General features: G+C 39.0%; 1 protein-coding gene across 1 annotated transcript in view; it reads left to right on the forward strand.

The window, feature by feature from the left end:
• Positions 1 to 330: 330 nt before the first annotated feature.
• The window catches only part of LOC122799194 (E3 ubiquitin/ISG15 ligase TRIM25-like), a 200,017-nt gene continuing 183,719 nt past the window's right edge, over positions 331 to 16,628 (forward strand). The window contains exon 1 of the mRNA XM_044068097.1: positions 331 to 1,073. Within this exon, the coding sequence (XP_043924032.1) occupies positions 498 to 1,073 (576 nt within the window). The 5' untranslated portion in view covers positions 331 to 497. The remainder of the gene's footprint in view (positions 1,074 to 16,628) is intronic.

The raw sequence follows: 16,628 nt of genomic DNA on the forward strand, positions 1-16,628 counted from the left end.
GAAAGGAGTAGATATGAACTGGAGTATAAGTACAAATGGATATTTGGGTAGGAAAACAGGAGATTAGTTTTAGTGACAGACCAAACCTTTACGTTACATAAATAGCATTAAGTTCATCAGAAAGCCAGCACTTTCCTTTCATGTCCCATGAGATTAAAACTGTGTCTTAATCAGATCTTGTTTAAACACAAGTGAGTTTCTGTTGTGCATGTTCAATATCATTTCCATATTTTATATTGTTTCCTTTAAAACTGAGAGGTGTGTCATTTCTCAAGAAATGACAAGTAAATCTGGTATTTCCGCATTTGTCATTCTGGGAAATCTGATACCATCACTGCAGTCCTGCAACTTTTACAAGAAACAAAAAACAAATACCATTTATCCAATATCCTTCGATTGTTTCCTTGTTTTCACTCTATAATCATTTGAACTTTGATCACTGTACACCACTGCTTTAGTGCTTTTGTTTTCTGCTTTCATGTACATTTATCATTACAATGGCTGCAGAAGCTTCCACTTTATGGCAACTGGCACAAGATCTGACTTGTCCTGTATGCCTGCAAACATTTGAAAATCCAGTAACAACTCCATGCGGACACAGTTACTGCCAGGACTGCTTAGCGAAGGCATGGAGACAGGTAGATGAAACTGGTTTTTTCAGATGTCCCCAGTGTAGGTATTCTTTTCCAGAGAAACCAAATATTAACAAAAGTACTAGCCTTCAGAATATTCTAACCAGGCTTAGAGGAAATACAGAGCTGGAAGGTAATATGCTTCAACCTGGCGAAATCCCATGTGACATTTGCCAGGCATACAAAGCCGAAGAGACCTGTTTGACCTGTATTGCCTCTTACTGCCAAACTCACATAAAACCACACTTGAACAATCCAGTATTTAAAGACCACCTACGTACAGACCCCCTCAAGGACCTACAGGAGAGAAAGTGCCAGGATCACATCAAGTTATTGGAGTTTTACTGCAAGGAACATGCAGAGTGTCTGTGCTGTGTTTGCTTGGCTAACCATAATTTGTGTGAGTACTCAACAATGGAAGAAGAAAGGAGACATAAAGAGGTACAGTATTCAATGGACTAGCCATTGCATTTTGTTGTGTGGAAATGTTCAGCTGGACCCCAGTCATTTTACAGCTAACACATAAATGTAATTGTGTAAGACTTGCTAAAATGCTCTGCCACTGTGGGATCGTACTGTCTGTAGAGTGAGGCAGCAACTTACAGAGTGCCTTTCTACTTTATAACACTATTGACAGCTTAAGCCATACCTTAAAGTCTTAGCATTAACTAGTAACTGTAAGAGCACAACACTGTTCTAAGTACTTAGTATGCTAATGGAGATTGCATCCTTGAAATTATTTAAGAAATCTGAGTTAGCCTGATATTTGTGAGCATGTTATTTTTGTGTGAAGAGGCAGACATGAGGAGAAATGGGATAAGGCATTCATGTATCGCAGAGACTACTCAGTTAAGATGTTTAAAATATCAGCAGTTAACTCCTAAAGATGCGAGTGTGTGTACAGTAAATGAAATTGCTGCACATCATTAATGTGTTGAAGCATGTGTACAAGGGGACAAATGCACACGATGTGAAGAAGGACTTATGTAGACAAGCTTGGTGTGAGTCAATAAGGAGGAAAACAAGAGCATATTAGTAATCAGGGACGGTGGATCTATGGGCCTTATCTACGAAGTAATGTAGCAATGAGATAATGTATACTGTGCCACCTCTTATACAATTATTTTTAATGAACTTTTTCACAGGATTCGGATTAATGCATGCCGTATAATCAAACATGTCAAGTAGAATGCCTGAAGTTGCCCAGTGAATTTTAAAATCAGACTGAATTACATAACATTTTTCTGTATGAGCTGATATTGTTCAAAAATAAATATGCAATGAGAGTGCACTTCAGAGATATCCTTTTCAGGTTAGTGTGGGGTACGCCAGTGTGACCAAAAAAAGCAAAAGGCAGTATATGCTGCTTAGTCCCATCTCCTGTGCTTTCTAAGCTGCTGATGGCTAACTGTGCTTAGACATTGGTAGACATTGGTACTATGTGGTACTGTGTTTGGCACAAATATTTAATTTGCAATACAACCTCAGAGTCTTCAGCTTGTGTTTTAATAACTGCAATATGTAAGAATTACAGGTATGAATTGTATGTGTGTGTGTGTGTGTGTGTGTGTGTGTGTGTGTGTGTGTGTGTGTGTGTGTGTGTGTGTGTGTGTGTCTGTGTGTGTCTGTGTGTGTATTGCAGTGCTAAATGTTACAAAGCTGTTGCATATAGCAGAGTATCACTAGCATCATTTGATTTTTCCAGACGTTCCTTTATTAATGTTGCAAATGTATTTATTACAATAAGCAGACTTCTACGGTGGTGATGTTACAAACTCTGTTCATTCACACTGTGTTGTCAGTGAAATCATATGACTATTATTCTGCTATGTGACTGGATGAATGAATGGCCACTATTCTACTACACCCTTTATGTCTCTGAGCAAGTTTCGAAGAAACTAATGAGATATGTTGTTGTATGTGAACTCACATTATAACATTAGTTAAATATAAAGCTGCTATGTGACTGACTAGATGAATGAATAATTATTACTCACCAAACATACATTGTATGCCTGTAAACAAATTTACCAGTACATCAAAAACAGAGATATTTGATTAGCTGGCTTGCTAATAAAATATGGAGTGTTTAAGTTTATGCCAAGACCAACTCAAATACATAATGCAGTAACAGAGTATGCCTGTTAAACATGGACTTCTCCTTATACAAAGACAGTGGTGCTTTTATAATTATATAGCAGGCAACAGCAGACACCTGTTAATGCAATATATTTCCTTGTATAAGGGCAGCTGGGTCTGTGAGTGTCCCCGGTCTGTCATTATATTTTTACACAGAACTGTAAAACTGCAGTAATATAATCATATGAATGAGGCATTGAAAAGGACTAGAGGTGCAATAACTCAGTCAATGCAGCCACTCCCTATGTAACTGTCCCCCTTCCACAGATGTATGTCTGCCTACCCAAGCCTGTTTAAATCATTCAGTAGAGGTGGCGCTAATAGCTTCTAGTGATACCTCATACCATAAACTCACCACTCTCTCATTAAAATACTTCTTCTTGTCATCCCTCAATGTACCTTTTTACCTGACAGTTAAAAATATATCCACCTAGCTTTCTCTGGTGGAGATTGGTTGGGCTACAAAAAGAGGATAGTAAAGTATTAACTAGTAGCAGTATTGTTGTGAGTAAGTGCTTGGTGGAGAAAGCTAAACTAGATTCTGCAATGCAAAGCAGGTACATTAAATTAAGTGGGTAACTATGTGTCTTCATTAGCACTGATATGTAGTATAGCAGGTGTCTAGAGTGGCATACCTGGGCTGAAAGACTGAAGAGTAGGTGAATCAGATGTGGCAATGTATAATGATTACTGACACGTGAAATAGACAGCTCAAGGCATAGGCAAAAAAAGACTGATCATGGAGCCTCCATTAGAGGCAGTTATTTTCACACTTTGTTTAGGGGGAAGGTAGTTGTGCACTCTTTTTTGCCAGCACTAAACCCAGCAAGTGATGAGACAGCTTTATTGGAAGAAAATCACATACCCTCCAAAAAGGGGATAGATAGGTAGGGGTTACTTTACTTGGTTGAATGTATGAGTTACAAGACAGAAAAGGGGCTGCATGACACAGTCATTGCTAGTGTTATGTGGGGGAGACTAAGTTTGTGAATGTCTGTCCCATGTTGCCAGTATTTGCAGAATGATCAGGGGACTCTGGGTGATTTGAAATTTGGGAAGTGGATTTCTGTTGAAACACTTGTGTAACAGTTTTTGTGCATGAATGTGCATGTGTTTATGTATTCCATTACCTGCGACAAGAATACCAGTCAGGACTATCACATGGCTGTATCTATCACTTGTAGTGATGGATATTTTGGTGTAGTAGCAACAGAGGTGTATGAAGGCAAGGGTGAAATGGTGTCTCTGAATTGAGATTCTCCACAGCACTTCATACACCTGGTATAAAAATGATGTATGGAGCAAGAGCCAGGTGCAAGGATTCGGGAATCTTAATCAATGTATCTTCTTTGTTTATTTATATTTTTTGTTATTGTTGTTTGCTTCATTCAGTGTGACTATAACTCATCGATGTGTCTGTATAATTTAAACCAGTAATCTGTAATATCTGTTTTTGTAGCTCACCTTGGAACACTTTTTGACATTAAAGTAAACTAACTACAGTTTTATAAATGTTTTATACATGGAAAGCTTAATGATAGATTCTGCAGAGTCTGCTTTCCTTGCAGTAGACCCTACAGATGCCATTATTCTGGTGGCCCTGCTTGACTTATGGGGTATCATGATTCAGATCCAGAGCTTCTCTTCCATACTTTAAAGTGCCCCATTAGTGTGTCTACAAGATGTCCTTGAGTTACTTTTACAAATTGCACCAACTTGCATGTTGTGCCATTAAAACCCAGTTCTCACATGACCATCCACCACACCAATTTAATTACATCTTTCTGTAGGACTTCTTTGGCATCATCTATAGTTCCCCCTTTTTCAATTTTATCAACAAATGTCAATTTCATGCATATCCTCTTGAAAATATCAGGTATATATAAATTACAGAGTTGTGACCGGAGATCAAACCTCTTGCTATCTCACAGAAGAAAGCCTCCTATTATGTTCTCACATTCTGTCTTCAGTCCATTGATGAGTTTGAGATTTGACTTATTCAAGCCTCCATAACCTTCAAATTGGCAATAGTTTACTATGTGGTATAGTGTCAAAGGATTTTCTAAAATCTAGCTATATCCTAATAACTGATTGACCCAGTCAGACTTCTCCATTAAGGAAGGTACTGAAACATTAAATCTAAAGCAAATAATTTAATGATTTTACTAGTGTTATTGATTATACTAGGCCATATACTGACAGACATATGTAAATGTTATGGAGCAATGTGCTCAGAACCATGGCCTGTGCATAATATTACGCAACATCATCAACAGCTCAAGTACAGGAACTGGATCTGGGAAGCAGTTGAGAAGCAACAAGAACAGGGCTAGACCTGTCATATAGTGCAGTGCTGTTTGACATGGGATATGATATGATGTAACATTCTGGGATATATGGAAGGTATAGTGCAGCATTCTGTGGCATGGAAAAGGTGTATAGTGCAACATTTTGGGACATGGGGTAAATGCAATGCAACATTTGGTCACAGGGAAGGTATAGTGCAGCACTCAGTGGCAGAAGAGAAGGTATGGTGCAGCACTCTGTAACACAGATGAAGGCATCGTGCACCATTCTGGGATATGGGATATGTATAATGTTGCATTCTGTCATCAGGTGAAAGTGCAATGCAGCACTCTGTGAAACAATGCAAGGAATGGTAGACCATTCTGTGAAACACGGAGGATATAGTGCAGCATTCTGTGATACAGGGAAGGTATAGTGCAGCATTCTGTAATACAGGGAAGGTATAGTGCAGCATTCTGTAATACAGGGAAGGTATAGTGCAGCATTCTGTAATACAGGGAAGGTATAGTGCAGCATTCTGTAATACAGGGAAGGTATAGTGCAGCATTCTGTAATACAGGGAAGGTATAGTGCAGCACTCTGTGGTACAAGGGAAGATATGGCGCACCATTCTGTGACACAGGGAAGATATAGTGTAGCATTCTGTCAGTCAAGGGAAAGCATAGTGCAGCACTCCATGACACAAGAGAAGGTATGGTGCAGCAGTCTGTGACACAGAGGAAGGTATGGTGCACCATTCTGTGACACAGGGAAGGTATAGTGTAGCATTCTGTCAGTCAAGGGAAAGCATGGTGCAGCACTCCATGACACAAGAGAAGGTATGGTGCAGCAGTCTGTGACACAGAGGAAGGTATGGTGCACCATTCTGTGACACAGGGAAGGTATAGTGCAGCATTCTGTGATATGGGAAAAGTGTACCACAGCATTCTGTGATGTGGGGAAGGTATAGTGTAGCAGTCTGTCACTCAGGTGAAAGTACAGTGCAGCACTTTGTTGCACAAGGGAAGGTATGGTACACCATTTAATGATATGGGTAAGGTGTAGTGCAGCATTCTGTCAAATGGGGTAGGTATAGTGCAGCATTCTGTCACTCAGGTGAAAGTACAGTGCAGCTTTCTGCGACACAATGGTATGTTAGTGCAGCACTCTGTGACACAGATGAAGGTATGATACACCATTCTGTGATACAGGGGAATGGAATGGTACAGGACACTGTGTCATAGGGAAGGGGGTTTGGTACACTTTATAATAGGTTCATAGGTTGGTACTAAGCTATTGGCTCTAGGGCCTATACAAGCCTAGCCATAACAATTTCCTGGCTATTTCTTCCCACACTATTTACTTCCCTGGAACCCTGTCTAGCAGGGCGACTGACGTGATAATAAGAGAATGTATGGTGCAGCACTGTACAAGATGGAAAGGGCTTTTGTAGCATTTTACAACAGGTGAGGGAGGGTATGATGCAGCATTCTGTGACACAGGGAATGGATGTTGTACCATTCTGTAATACAGAGGAAGGATGGTGCAACACCGTGTGGCATGGGGAAGGGATTAGCAGCATTTTCCAACAGGAAAAGGTGTGGTGCAGCATTATGTGAAAAGGAGATGGTACAGAGCAGCATTCCATGAAACAGGAGTGAATGTGCTGTAGCATTCTGTGAAACAGGAGTGCATATCCTAGCATTCTGTAAAACAGTAGTGCATATCCTGTGGTATTCTGTGAAACAGGAGTACATATCTTAGCATTCTGTAAAACAGGAGTGCATATCCTGTAGTATTCTGTGAAACAGGAGTGTATATCCTAGCATTCTGTAAAACAGGAGTGCATATGCTGTAGCATTCTGTGAAACAGAAGTGCATATCCTAGCATTTTGTGAAACAGGAGTGCATATCCTGTAGCATTCTGTGAAACAGGAATGCATATCCTGTAGTATTCTGTGAAACAGGAGTGTATATCCTAGCATTCTGTAAAACATGAGTGCATATCCTAGCATTCTGTGAAACAGAAGTGCATATGCTTTAGCATTCGGTGAAACAGGGAGTGCGTATGCTGTAGCATTCTGTGAAACAGTGCATATCCTATAGCATTCTGTAAAACAAGAGTGCATATCCTGTAGCATTCTGTGAAACAGGAATGCATATGCTGTAGCATTTTGTATAACAGGAGTGCATATCCTAGCATTCTGTGAAACAGGAGTGCATATCCTGTAGTATTCTGTGAAACAGGAGTGCATATCCGAGCATTCTGTAAAACAGGAGTGCATATCCTAGCATTCTGTAAAACAGGAGTGCATATCCTGTAGCATTCTGTGAAACAGGTTCATAGGTAGGTACTAGGCTATTGGCCCTAGGGCCTATATAAGCCTAGCCAAACGGTACCCTGGCTTTCTCCACCCAAGAAAATTATTTTCCTGTGGCCCTGTTGAGCAGAGCCACAGAAGTGATCCCTGGGGTGAATTTCCTATCTCCCATCCAGTCATCAAGATTTTTCTTGAAGAGTGCTAATGAGGAGCTTTGTTTGATATATTTAGGTAGTTTGTTCCAGAGTATGAGAACTCTCTGGGACAGGAATCTATCCCTCCAGCATGTTCTGTTTATTGTGGTGACAAGGTTTAGGTCCCTAGAGCGTGTAGCTCAGAGGGATTGGGATTTTTTTAAGTGGAGCATGTCCAACAGCTCTGGGTTTGACATAGCTTTGTATGTTAGGCAGAGATTGCCTCTGAGTAGGCGATATGCAATGGAGTAAAGCTGGAGTTTTTTGAGACGGTCTGCGTAGGGCATCTGTTTGAGGTCAGTAATCCTCTTTGCGAGGTATTTCTGCAGCCTTTCCAGTTGTTGTAGATGTCTTGTGAGGTACATACCAAAAGGGGCATTGTACTATATAATGGGTCTAATGAGTGATGAGTAGAGGGGAACAATGACCTCTTTTTTCCTGGATGAGAAACCTTTTATGATGAGGAGTACCATGTAGAAGGATTTCATGACTACTGTGGCAATGTGATTATCAAAGGAGAGACTACTGTCCACCTGTGTCCCAATGTCTCTTATCACACTTTCGGTGTTAAGTATATTACCGCCTATGTGGTAGTTCATGGGTACTGAGTTTTTACCAAAAGGGATGACAATGCACTTTTTGGCATTGAGCTTGAGGCCGTGGCTTTTACACCAGGTATCTGTCTCAGTGAGGCCCTTTTGTAGGATGTCCACATTGTTAGGAGTTTTGATTATGGCTCCTAGTTTGCAGTCATTTGTGAACTTCATTAACCAAAGACCCTCTGTGTTAGCCTGTACTTCAGAGAAGTAGATACCAAACAGGAGAGGACCCAGGACTGAACCCTGTGGTACCCCACTTGTCACTGGTCTGAAGTTGGATTTGGAGTCTGCTACTTTCACAGTGTGGGTTCTGTCAGTGAGCCAGTTGGCAACCCATCTTGTGACATAGGGATTTATACCTAGTTTAGTGAGTTTATCTATAATTCCAGAGTAGGGGATGGTGTCAAAAGCCTTGGCAAGATCTAGAGAGGCTGTGTAAACCACCTTACCCTCATCTACGGCTTTGGTGACCGCTTCAAAGAAGTCTATCAGGTTTAGGAGACATGATCTGCCTTTTACAAACCTGAACTGAGTAGGGTCCAGAGTTTGGAGAGTGCCAATGTCATTGTTTATAAGTTCCATGATGATAGGTTCCAGAGCCTTGCAGATGAGGCTCGTCAGGCTAATGGGGCAGTAGTTCCCAGGGTCCGTGGTGGCTCTCCCCTTGTGGAGTGGGAAAACCGTTGCTGTGTGCCATTCAGTGGGCACAAAGCCTGGGGTGAGGCTATGATTGAACATGGTACTTAGGTGAGGTGCCAGTTCGTTCTGTAGTTTGTGTAGAACGCAGCCTGGGATGTTGTCAGGTCCCATGGATGCTGTGTTCTTGGCTTTGGAGAGTGTGTTTTTTACCTGTGCAGCCGTGATTACAGCAACTTTGCATTCTTCCGGTATAGAGATGGGCCCTTTAGGGGATGAGGGGGGAGGGGTTAAAGTTAGCACTGAACCTATCTGCCAGGATGTTGGCAATATCAGTTGATCCTATAGCATATCCTAGCATTCTGTGAAACAGGAGTGCATATGCTGTAGTATTCTGTGAAACAGATCATATCCTGTAGTATTCTGTGATTCAGTGGAAGGTATAGTGCAACCGTTCTTCTTCTGAGAGCTACCAGAAAGGCTGTTCTTTGAGTGATTCTAAGTTTCTGATTTATAGATTTTATACATGCATTGTTTCCTTGTTTTTATTTTTTTTCTTCTTCTTTTATTGCATAATTATTTTTCTTTAAATATTACTTCTTGGAGTTTTGAAAGTTCTAGGTTAGGACCAGAATGCAAACCTTGTGTTTCTTTCTGTCTGACCAGAGAGACTGTTACATATTTGTGGGAGGAGCCGAACATTTGCATTTATTGTAAGCAGTAAGGTTTTCTTATCAGAGCTGCCCGGAAAAACTTTTCTGTGAATATCTCCAGTTTTTCCTGTTTCTCACACCTATTGGCTCTTCATTTGTCTGCCTTTATGCAAATTTGACTGTAGAATTCCCTCCCACTCAACATATTTGATCACTGCAAGATTGTATTGCAAAGGTTCTCCTCTTAAACCTATAGTATTTCAGTTGTCTTCCCTTTCATATCTTCCTGCCCCGTAACACATAATTGCACACTGTAATATCTACATCTTCGGCTGCCTTTCCACCTTGCATTTTAAATCTTTGATTAATATCAGTACCTTGTATTTTCCTATATGGTAGCTGTAAACAGGTAAGAGACTGCACACATCATTTATTTAAAAAGAAATCTTATTACAAGTACTTACCACTTTATTGGCTCCTTAACAGTGGCAAAGTTCACTGCTGATTGGCAGTACACATTTATCTAAGTCATATTTCTACATAGAAAGGATCATACTTTTGACTGAAAACAGACATATCATAAGCTAATTTTCAAAAGAGATGTAGTGATATTCAAAAATATTGAAACTAAACTGTCAGGAACAGCCCTACACAATGAACATATGTGCACACACCTTCCAGTACATATTCAAATATTCTGAAGGCTCTAACCACAAAAATAGCTATATCTAAAAAGTTGTACGCTTAATAAAATCAGAACTTCATAGACATAAGATATTATACAGACATCCCAGTGATCAATGCAAATTAAACATTGATTCACCATATCATAGCAGAGGGGAGAGCCCATAACAAAATATCTAGGGTTAATATAAAACCAAGCCAGACTGGAAGGCACTTAAAGCAAAAATTCTGACCTAACAAAACCAAAAGCATTCCAGTAACTGGTAATTCACTGTACAATAAAGGCACATACATCAGTGGAAGTTTTCAGGAGCTTGTGAAAAAGCTGTGTAGGACCAAAGTTAGTGACATCTCCACCAGTTGAAAAAGGACTAAGGCAAGTTCTGACATTGTCTTTATTCATCATGGAGCAAATGGTCTTAGAAGATCCCCCCTCTTGGAAATGAATGTGATTATTGAACACAGTAGCAAACATGGAAAAACACATCTCTTATCCAAACCCTCTCAACACCTTGTTTGGCACCTGACTATCACAACAAAATATTGTGATTGGTCAGTGATAAAGGACATTGTGTTCTAGTGGATTAACTGATTGTCAGCCTGTAATGAAATGTGCATGTAGATTGGCTGCTCTAACTAGGGAATACATGTGCCAATGTTCTACCCACTATAGTGTCCTTTTTAAAACTCTTCAAATTCCAGGACAAAAAAAGTCACAAAAAAAAAAGTCACAAAAAAAAAAAAAAAGAGAGAGATGAAGGTACACAAAATTAAAAAAAGGAGTTGAAAGTTGTTATTGTTTGTCTTTCAGCTTTTTCCCGGTAAGGGGTCACCACAGCGGAACTCTGGTCCGCTAATGATTGGCAGTAGATTTTTACAAAACGCTGAGGTGTCAGCTCGAAGGCGCGCCCATTTAGACATGCATGTCTTTTGAATGCTACCCAACCACGGGGAGGACATGCAGACTCCACACAGAAGGCACTCCCAAGCCAAGCCGAGAATCGAACGGGAGAACCTCTTGCTGTGAGGTAACAATGCTACCGCCGTACCACCGCAGCATTCAAAAAAAAAAAAAAGGGGATGAAAGGACTTTTGCTAAATGCCAGATCCGTTAATATCATGTAAATGCATCCAAATATTATTTGATTATGTCAGTCAAAGTAATTTGAAACAAACCACTGAAATCCAGCTATGGATGGAGATATGTTCAATATCATACTGACAACCGTAGGATCTTTCAGCTCCCCACATTCCATAATTAACATTGATTGTGATATCCAATATCATACTGACAACCCTAGGATCTATCAGTTCCCCACATTCCATAATTAACATTGATTGTGATGTTCAATATCATACTGACAACCCTAGGATCTTTCAGCTCCCCACATTCCATAATTAACATTGATTGTGATATTCAATATCATACTGCCAACCCTGAGATCTTTCAGCTCCCCACATTCCATAATTAACATTGATTGTAATATTCAATATCATACTGACAACCCTAGGATCTTTCAGCTCCCCACATTCCATAATTAACATTGATTGTGATATTCAATATCATACTGCCAACCCTGGGATCTTTCAGTTTCCCACATTCCATAATTAACATTGATTGTAATATTCAATATCATGCTGACAACCCTAGGATCTTTCAGCTCCCCACATTCCATAATTAACATTGATTGTAATGTTCAATATCATACTGACAACCCTAGGATCTTTCAGCTCCCCACATTCCATAATTAACATTGTGATATTCAATATCATACTGACAACCCTAGGATCATTCAGCTCCCCACATTCCATAATTAACATTGATTGTGATTTTCAATATCATACTGACAACCCTACAATCTTTCAGTTCCCCACATTCCATAATTAGCACTGATTGTGATGTTCAATGTGATGACCGTTCCCTGGCCCAGCAATCAAAGTGCCTCAATCCTCACCACTAACACCAGGGATGTTGTCTCCTAGAAGAGGAAATGATAACTAAAACATATAGTAAAGTACAATTTCCCTTAAGTGCACACAGAGATCACAGTCAGTCTGGGGCTGGCTGCTCCCTTGCTCACCAGGTCCCCAATAAGACTCCCCACTGGCACAGCTATAGGGTCCAGGTCTCAGCCTAACTGGACAAGCTAGAACCTCCAGTATCCTTTCTGTCCAACCAGTGCTTCGTGTCCCTGCCAAGTAGCTGACACAACACACACACACACTTTGAGATAAGTATTTATTCAACTTCACAGACACTCCTGGGAAAGGCTGACACAGATTCTCCAGCTGTGCCCCTTTACCCAGACTATACGGTAGTAATTACTGCCACCACCCATATATTAATATCAGCTACTAAAAGGCCCTTAAAAGGGTGTCCAATTATTACTGTGCAATATTATTATCCAATGGTAATGTGACTATACAGTCTAAGGCTTATCAGAGTGGCCTATTACAATAAACGCTATATAAATCTGCAATGTACTCTAGAGCTTATCTCTACACAAACCAGCCACAGGTGGAAGGTTTTAAAAATATTTAATAATAAATAATTAAAACACAAGACAAAACTACTACACCACAGAGATATCTAAGAGTTCAGAGACCACACAGAAACTAAAATAATACAGTAGGACAGGTCTGATTTCAAAGAAAAATACCTAATTAATCTTTACTAGCTTTAACTATTCCTACAAGAAATCACAGTGCTAGAAGCTTACACGTGAGCTTAGCAGAGTGCTGGTAAGTTGGATATGAAGATCAAAATGCTCTCAGGTCTCTTGTGAGAAATAGTATTTAAACATTGCTAACAAACATGTTTGCTGGGTCCCCCCCCCTCCCAAATTACATCATTTTTGACACTTAGGTTTTCCCAGGCAAACAAACTGCATTATTTAGCAATCTAACACCTGCAGAGAAACTTACAACAATAGAACATTTCACATGTATATTCTAAAAGAAACCAAAGCAATAAAACACATTCCACATCTAAATTCTGGTCATAAACTTTAGCCTTAAAACAATGGGCATGAAATCTTCATCCAGCTGCCTTGGAGCCGAATTCTAACATGAAAGAGATTCATAAGATCTTTTCAACTTAAAAAGACACATTTGAAATACTTGGCTTGGTTTTCCTTACAGCAGATGGCAATGTTGCAACAATCTTGAAGTTCACATTTTACAGTGTTTTCTTTACACTCAAGAAACATGCCTGTATTTTATATTTGTTATCAAGAAAACATGCCTGTATTTTACATTTATTTACAAATATTTGACTAGGCTGGCAGCCTTCGCCCATCTCTCCCCAATCGTCACATTCAATATCATACTGACAACCCTAGGATCTTTCAGCTCCCCACATTCCATAATTAACATTGATTATGATGTTCAATATCATACTAACAACCCTAGGATCTTTCAGCTCCCCAAATTCCATCATTAACATTGTGATATTCAATATCATACTGACAGCCCTAGGATCTTTCAGCTCCCCACATTCCATAATTAACATTATGGTATTCAATATCATTCTGACAAACCTAGGATCTTTCAGCTCCCCACATTCCATAATTAACATTGATTGTGATATTCAATATCATACTGACAACCCTAGGATCTTTCAGCTCCCCACATTTCATAATTAACATTGATTGTGATATTCAATATCATACTGCCAACCCTGAGAGCTTTCAGCTCCCCACATTCCATAATTAACATTGATTGTGATATTCAATATCATACTGACAACCCTAGGATCTTTCAGCTCCCCATATTCCATAATTAACATTGATTGTGATATTCAATATCATACTGCCAACCCTGGGATGTTTCAGCTCCCCACATTCCATAATTAACATTGATTGTGATACTGTCATCTTTAACGGAAGAGTAAAATCAAACTCAAACATGAATAAATTGTCCTTTCCAGACTTTGCCAGTGCAAACTATGATGCAATGAATTACATGCTTATGAAAAAGACTGAGATAGCATTCATAATGATGTAAATAAGTCTGCCGAGGATACTGTCAAACACTTCTGTCATACAATTAATTTCTGTATTCATGACCACATAACAGTAAGCTGCGAATATAGAAGTGAATTCAAGAAAGAAACCTTTAATGAAATCACACAATTAATAAGCTATATAGTAGAAAAATATATACTACATAGCTTTCAAAAATGTCATAGTATTTATTTTATTGTTTTACTTATTCCCTTATGGGGAATGGTATGAAATGCTTTAGCAAGATCAAGATAAAGCACAAGGTCTCAGTCCTTTGTCAAGTGCTAATGCTACATCTTCAATGAATGCCAAAAGATTGAAAAGGCCATATCTACCTTTAACAAACCCATACCATTCCATATCTAACAGAAGCAGGTTCTATTTATCCTTTCAGATATATGTTGCATCACAGATCTCTTCATAATTTTATAAAGAATACCATTGATAATAGTGGGCCTAAAATTGTTTGGCTCTGATGTGACCCTCACTGCCTTTGTGAAATGGAACCAAAATAGCCAGTGGTCATAAATCAGGGATGTGTCAACACATTAACATTTTATTTAACATGATTTGTAGGGTTGCATTTAGTTTTTCCTTGTTTCATTATAGGACCCCCCCCCCCCCGCAAAAAAAAAAAAAACATTGTCTGGCCTCATGGAACTGAGTGCTTCTTTTTGTTGGTAGCTGCAACTGACACATCTGTAGGTATATAGATAAGGCCTTACCTTGTATTAATAGCAATCTGAGATGTGCATTTGCTTACTGTGAAGTCCGGGCAGCATTGTATTACAAGTACGCCCTTGTTGTCCAGGCAGATGGGTGATCACTTCATTGTTATTGATATCCTGTTACATCCAAAGTAGCTAATATTGCTTTCTCCTTTTTGAGATTAATATGAATCTGTAATTTTATATGGAATTTTGTTTGATAAGTATGTAGTTTATGTATATTATTAAACATTGACTTATTTCTGAGATCAGGATAATGTTTGACAGCTAGATGCTACCTCTTTTGATTTGTATCTTATTGATTTTGTAATTCCACAAACTCTTATTAGTAGGTGCTTACTAATAGAGAAGTTAACAATAAAGAATAGAGAACTAATTAACTGTGTCCTGAGCAAACTTATCTTTAGCACTAAAGACAGTGTTCTGTCAGTTTTCATTAAATATTTGGGCATATTTATTAGATGTTGAATAGGTTAAATAAATGTTTGTATAGATAGCTCCACTCACTAATTAAAGACTGTTTATTCATTTATTTTGACATTGTGGCATCTAATCAGGATGTTGTCTTGCATGGTAAGGAGCATGGATGTTTCCAGTGGGTTCCTTTAATACTTTATTCAATATCCTTGACATTTCTTAAGAGATGTTACAATAGCACAACAATCAGTGCTCTTCTCACAATGCCTGGTTCTACAGTTTGATTCCTGGCCGTGATACCTTGTGTTCAGAGTCCTTCCTGTGCCTTTGTGGGTTTACTAAGTGCTCTTGTTTCCTGCCACATTCTAAAGAAATGCAGTAGGTGAACTACGTGTGTGTGTGTGTGTGTGTGTGTGTGTGTGTGTGTGTGTGTGTGTGTGTGTGTGTGTGTGTGTGTGTGTGTGTGTGTGTGATTCTAAATAAAATTAGTTTCCCTGCCTTGTACCCACTGAGTAGAACTATAGACTCCGGCTCCTTATGCCTGAACTAAATGGCTCTGATATCAGAGAATACATGAATGGAGTTAATGACTGAATTAGTGAATTAATAATATCTATCATTATATAAACAATTTCTAGTCTCAAGTTACTTGCTTGGCTTCTGGTTTTGGGAGTTCTTTTACAAATACTGAGATACCACTACCTGTTTCAGCAAATCTGCAACAACAATGGGCAGTAGACCCTGTGAATTGTGATATGCACTGTAGCTCTTTCAAACAGGTTTCATTAACAGTGCACATGTCAGCAACCTCCAAGCAGGCAAAATATTCTAAATAATCTGTTTCATTCGTAGAAAAGCTGCTTTAACTTCTGATTTTTTATTTTGTGTATTTTTCAAGTTTTTCTATTTTTGGAATTTGAGGATGACTAAAACAGACGTTGTGAAAATGAAAATGTCCAATTCACTACATTTACTGCTTAGGAAGAAAAGTGAATCCCTTCACCTAGCAGATATATTTTCTCAAATTGCTAGAATTATATCTTATATCTTGTTACATAGTCAGGAGAGAAGACTTCAGTATATTATTCATGCCAATATGAGGAATGACTATGCAGTAATCACAATTAATCCTTTTTAACTTGGTTGACATGTCCCTAATTTTTATCTGAGGTTGTTATGACACTGTCATATACTCAATGCAAAGTCCAGTGAGGTATGTGTCTGTTTTACGTAGAATGGAGTCACCAATGACTATGATGTTCTTATGGTTTTTAGATCATAGACTGGCATGTTGGCTTTTAAGTCAGTTGTAACCCTGGGTGTTTTGTTACTGTG

The sequence above is a fragment of the Protopterus annectens genome, chromosome 4.part0 (genome assembly GCF_019279795.1).
Source record: "Protopterus annectens isolate FY-2018-M chromosome 4.part0, PAN1.0, whole genome shotgun sequence".
Taxonomy (NCBI): Eukaryota; Metazoa; Chordata; order Ceratodontiformes; family Protopteridae; genus Protopterus; species Protopterus annectens.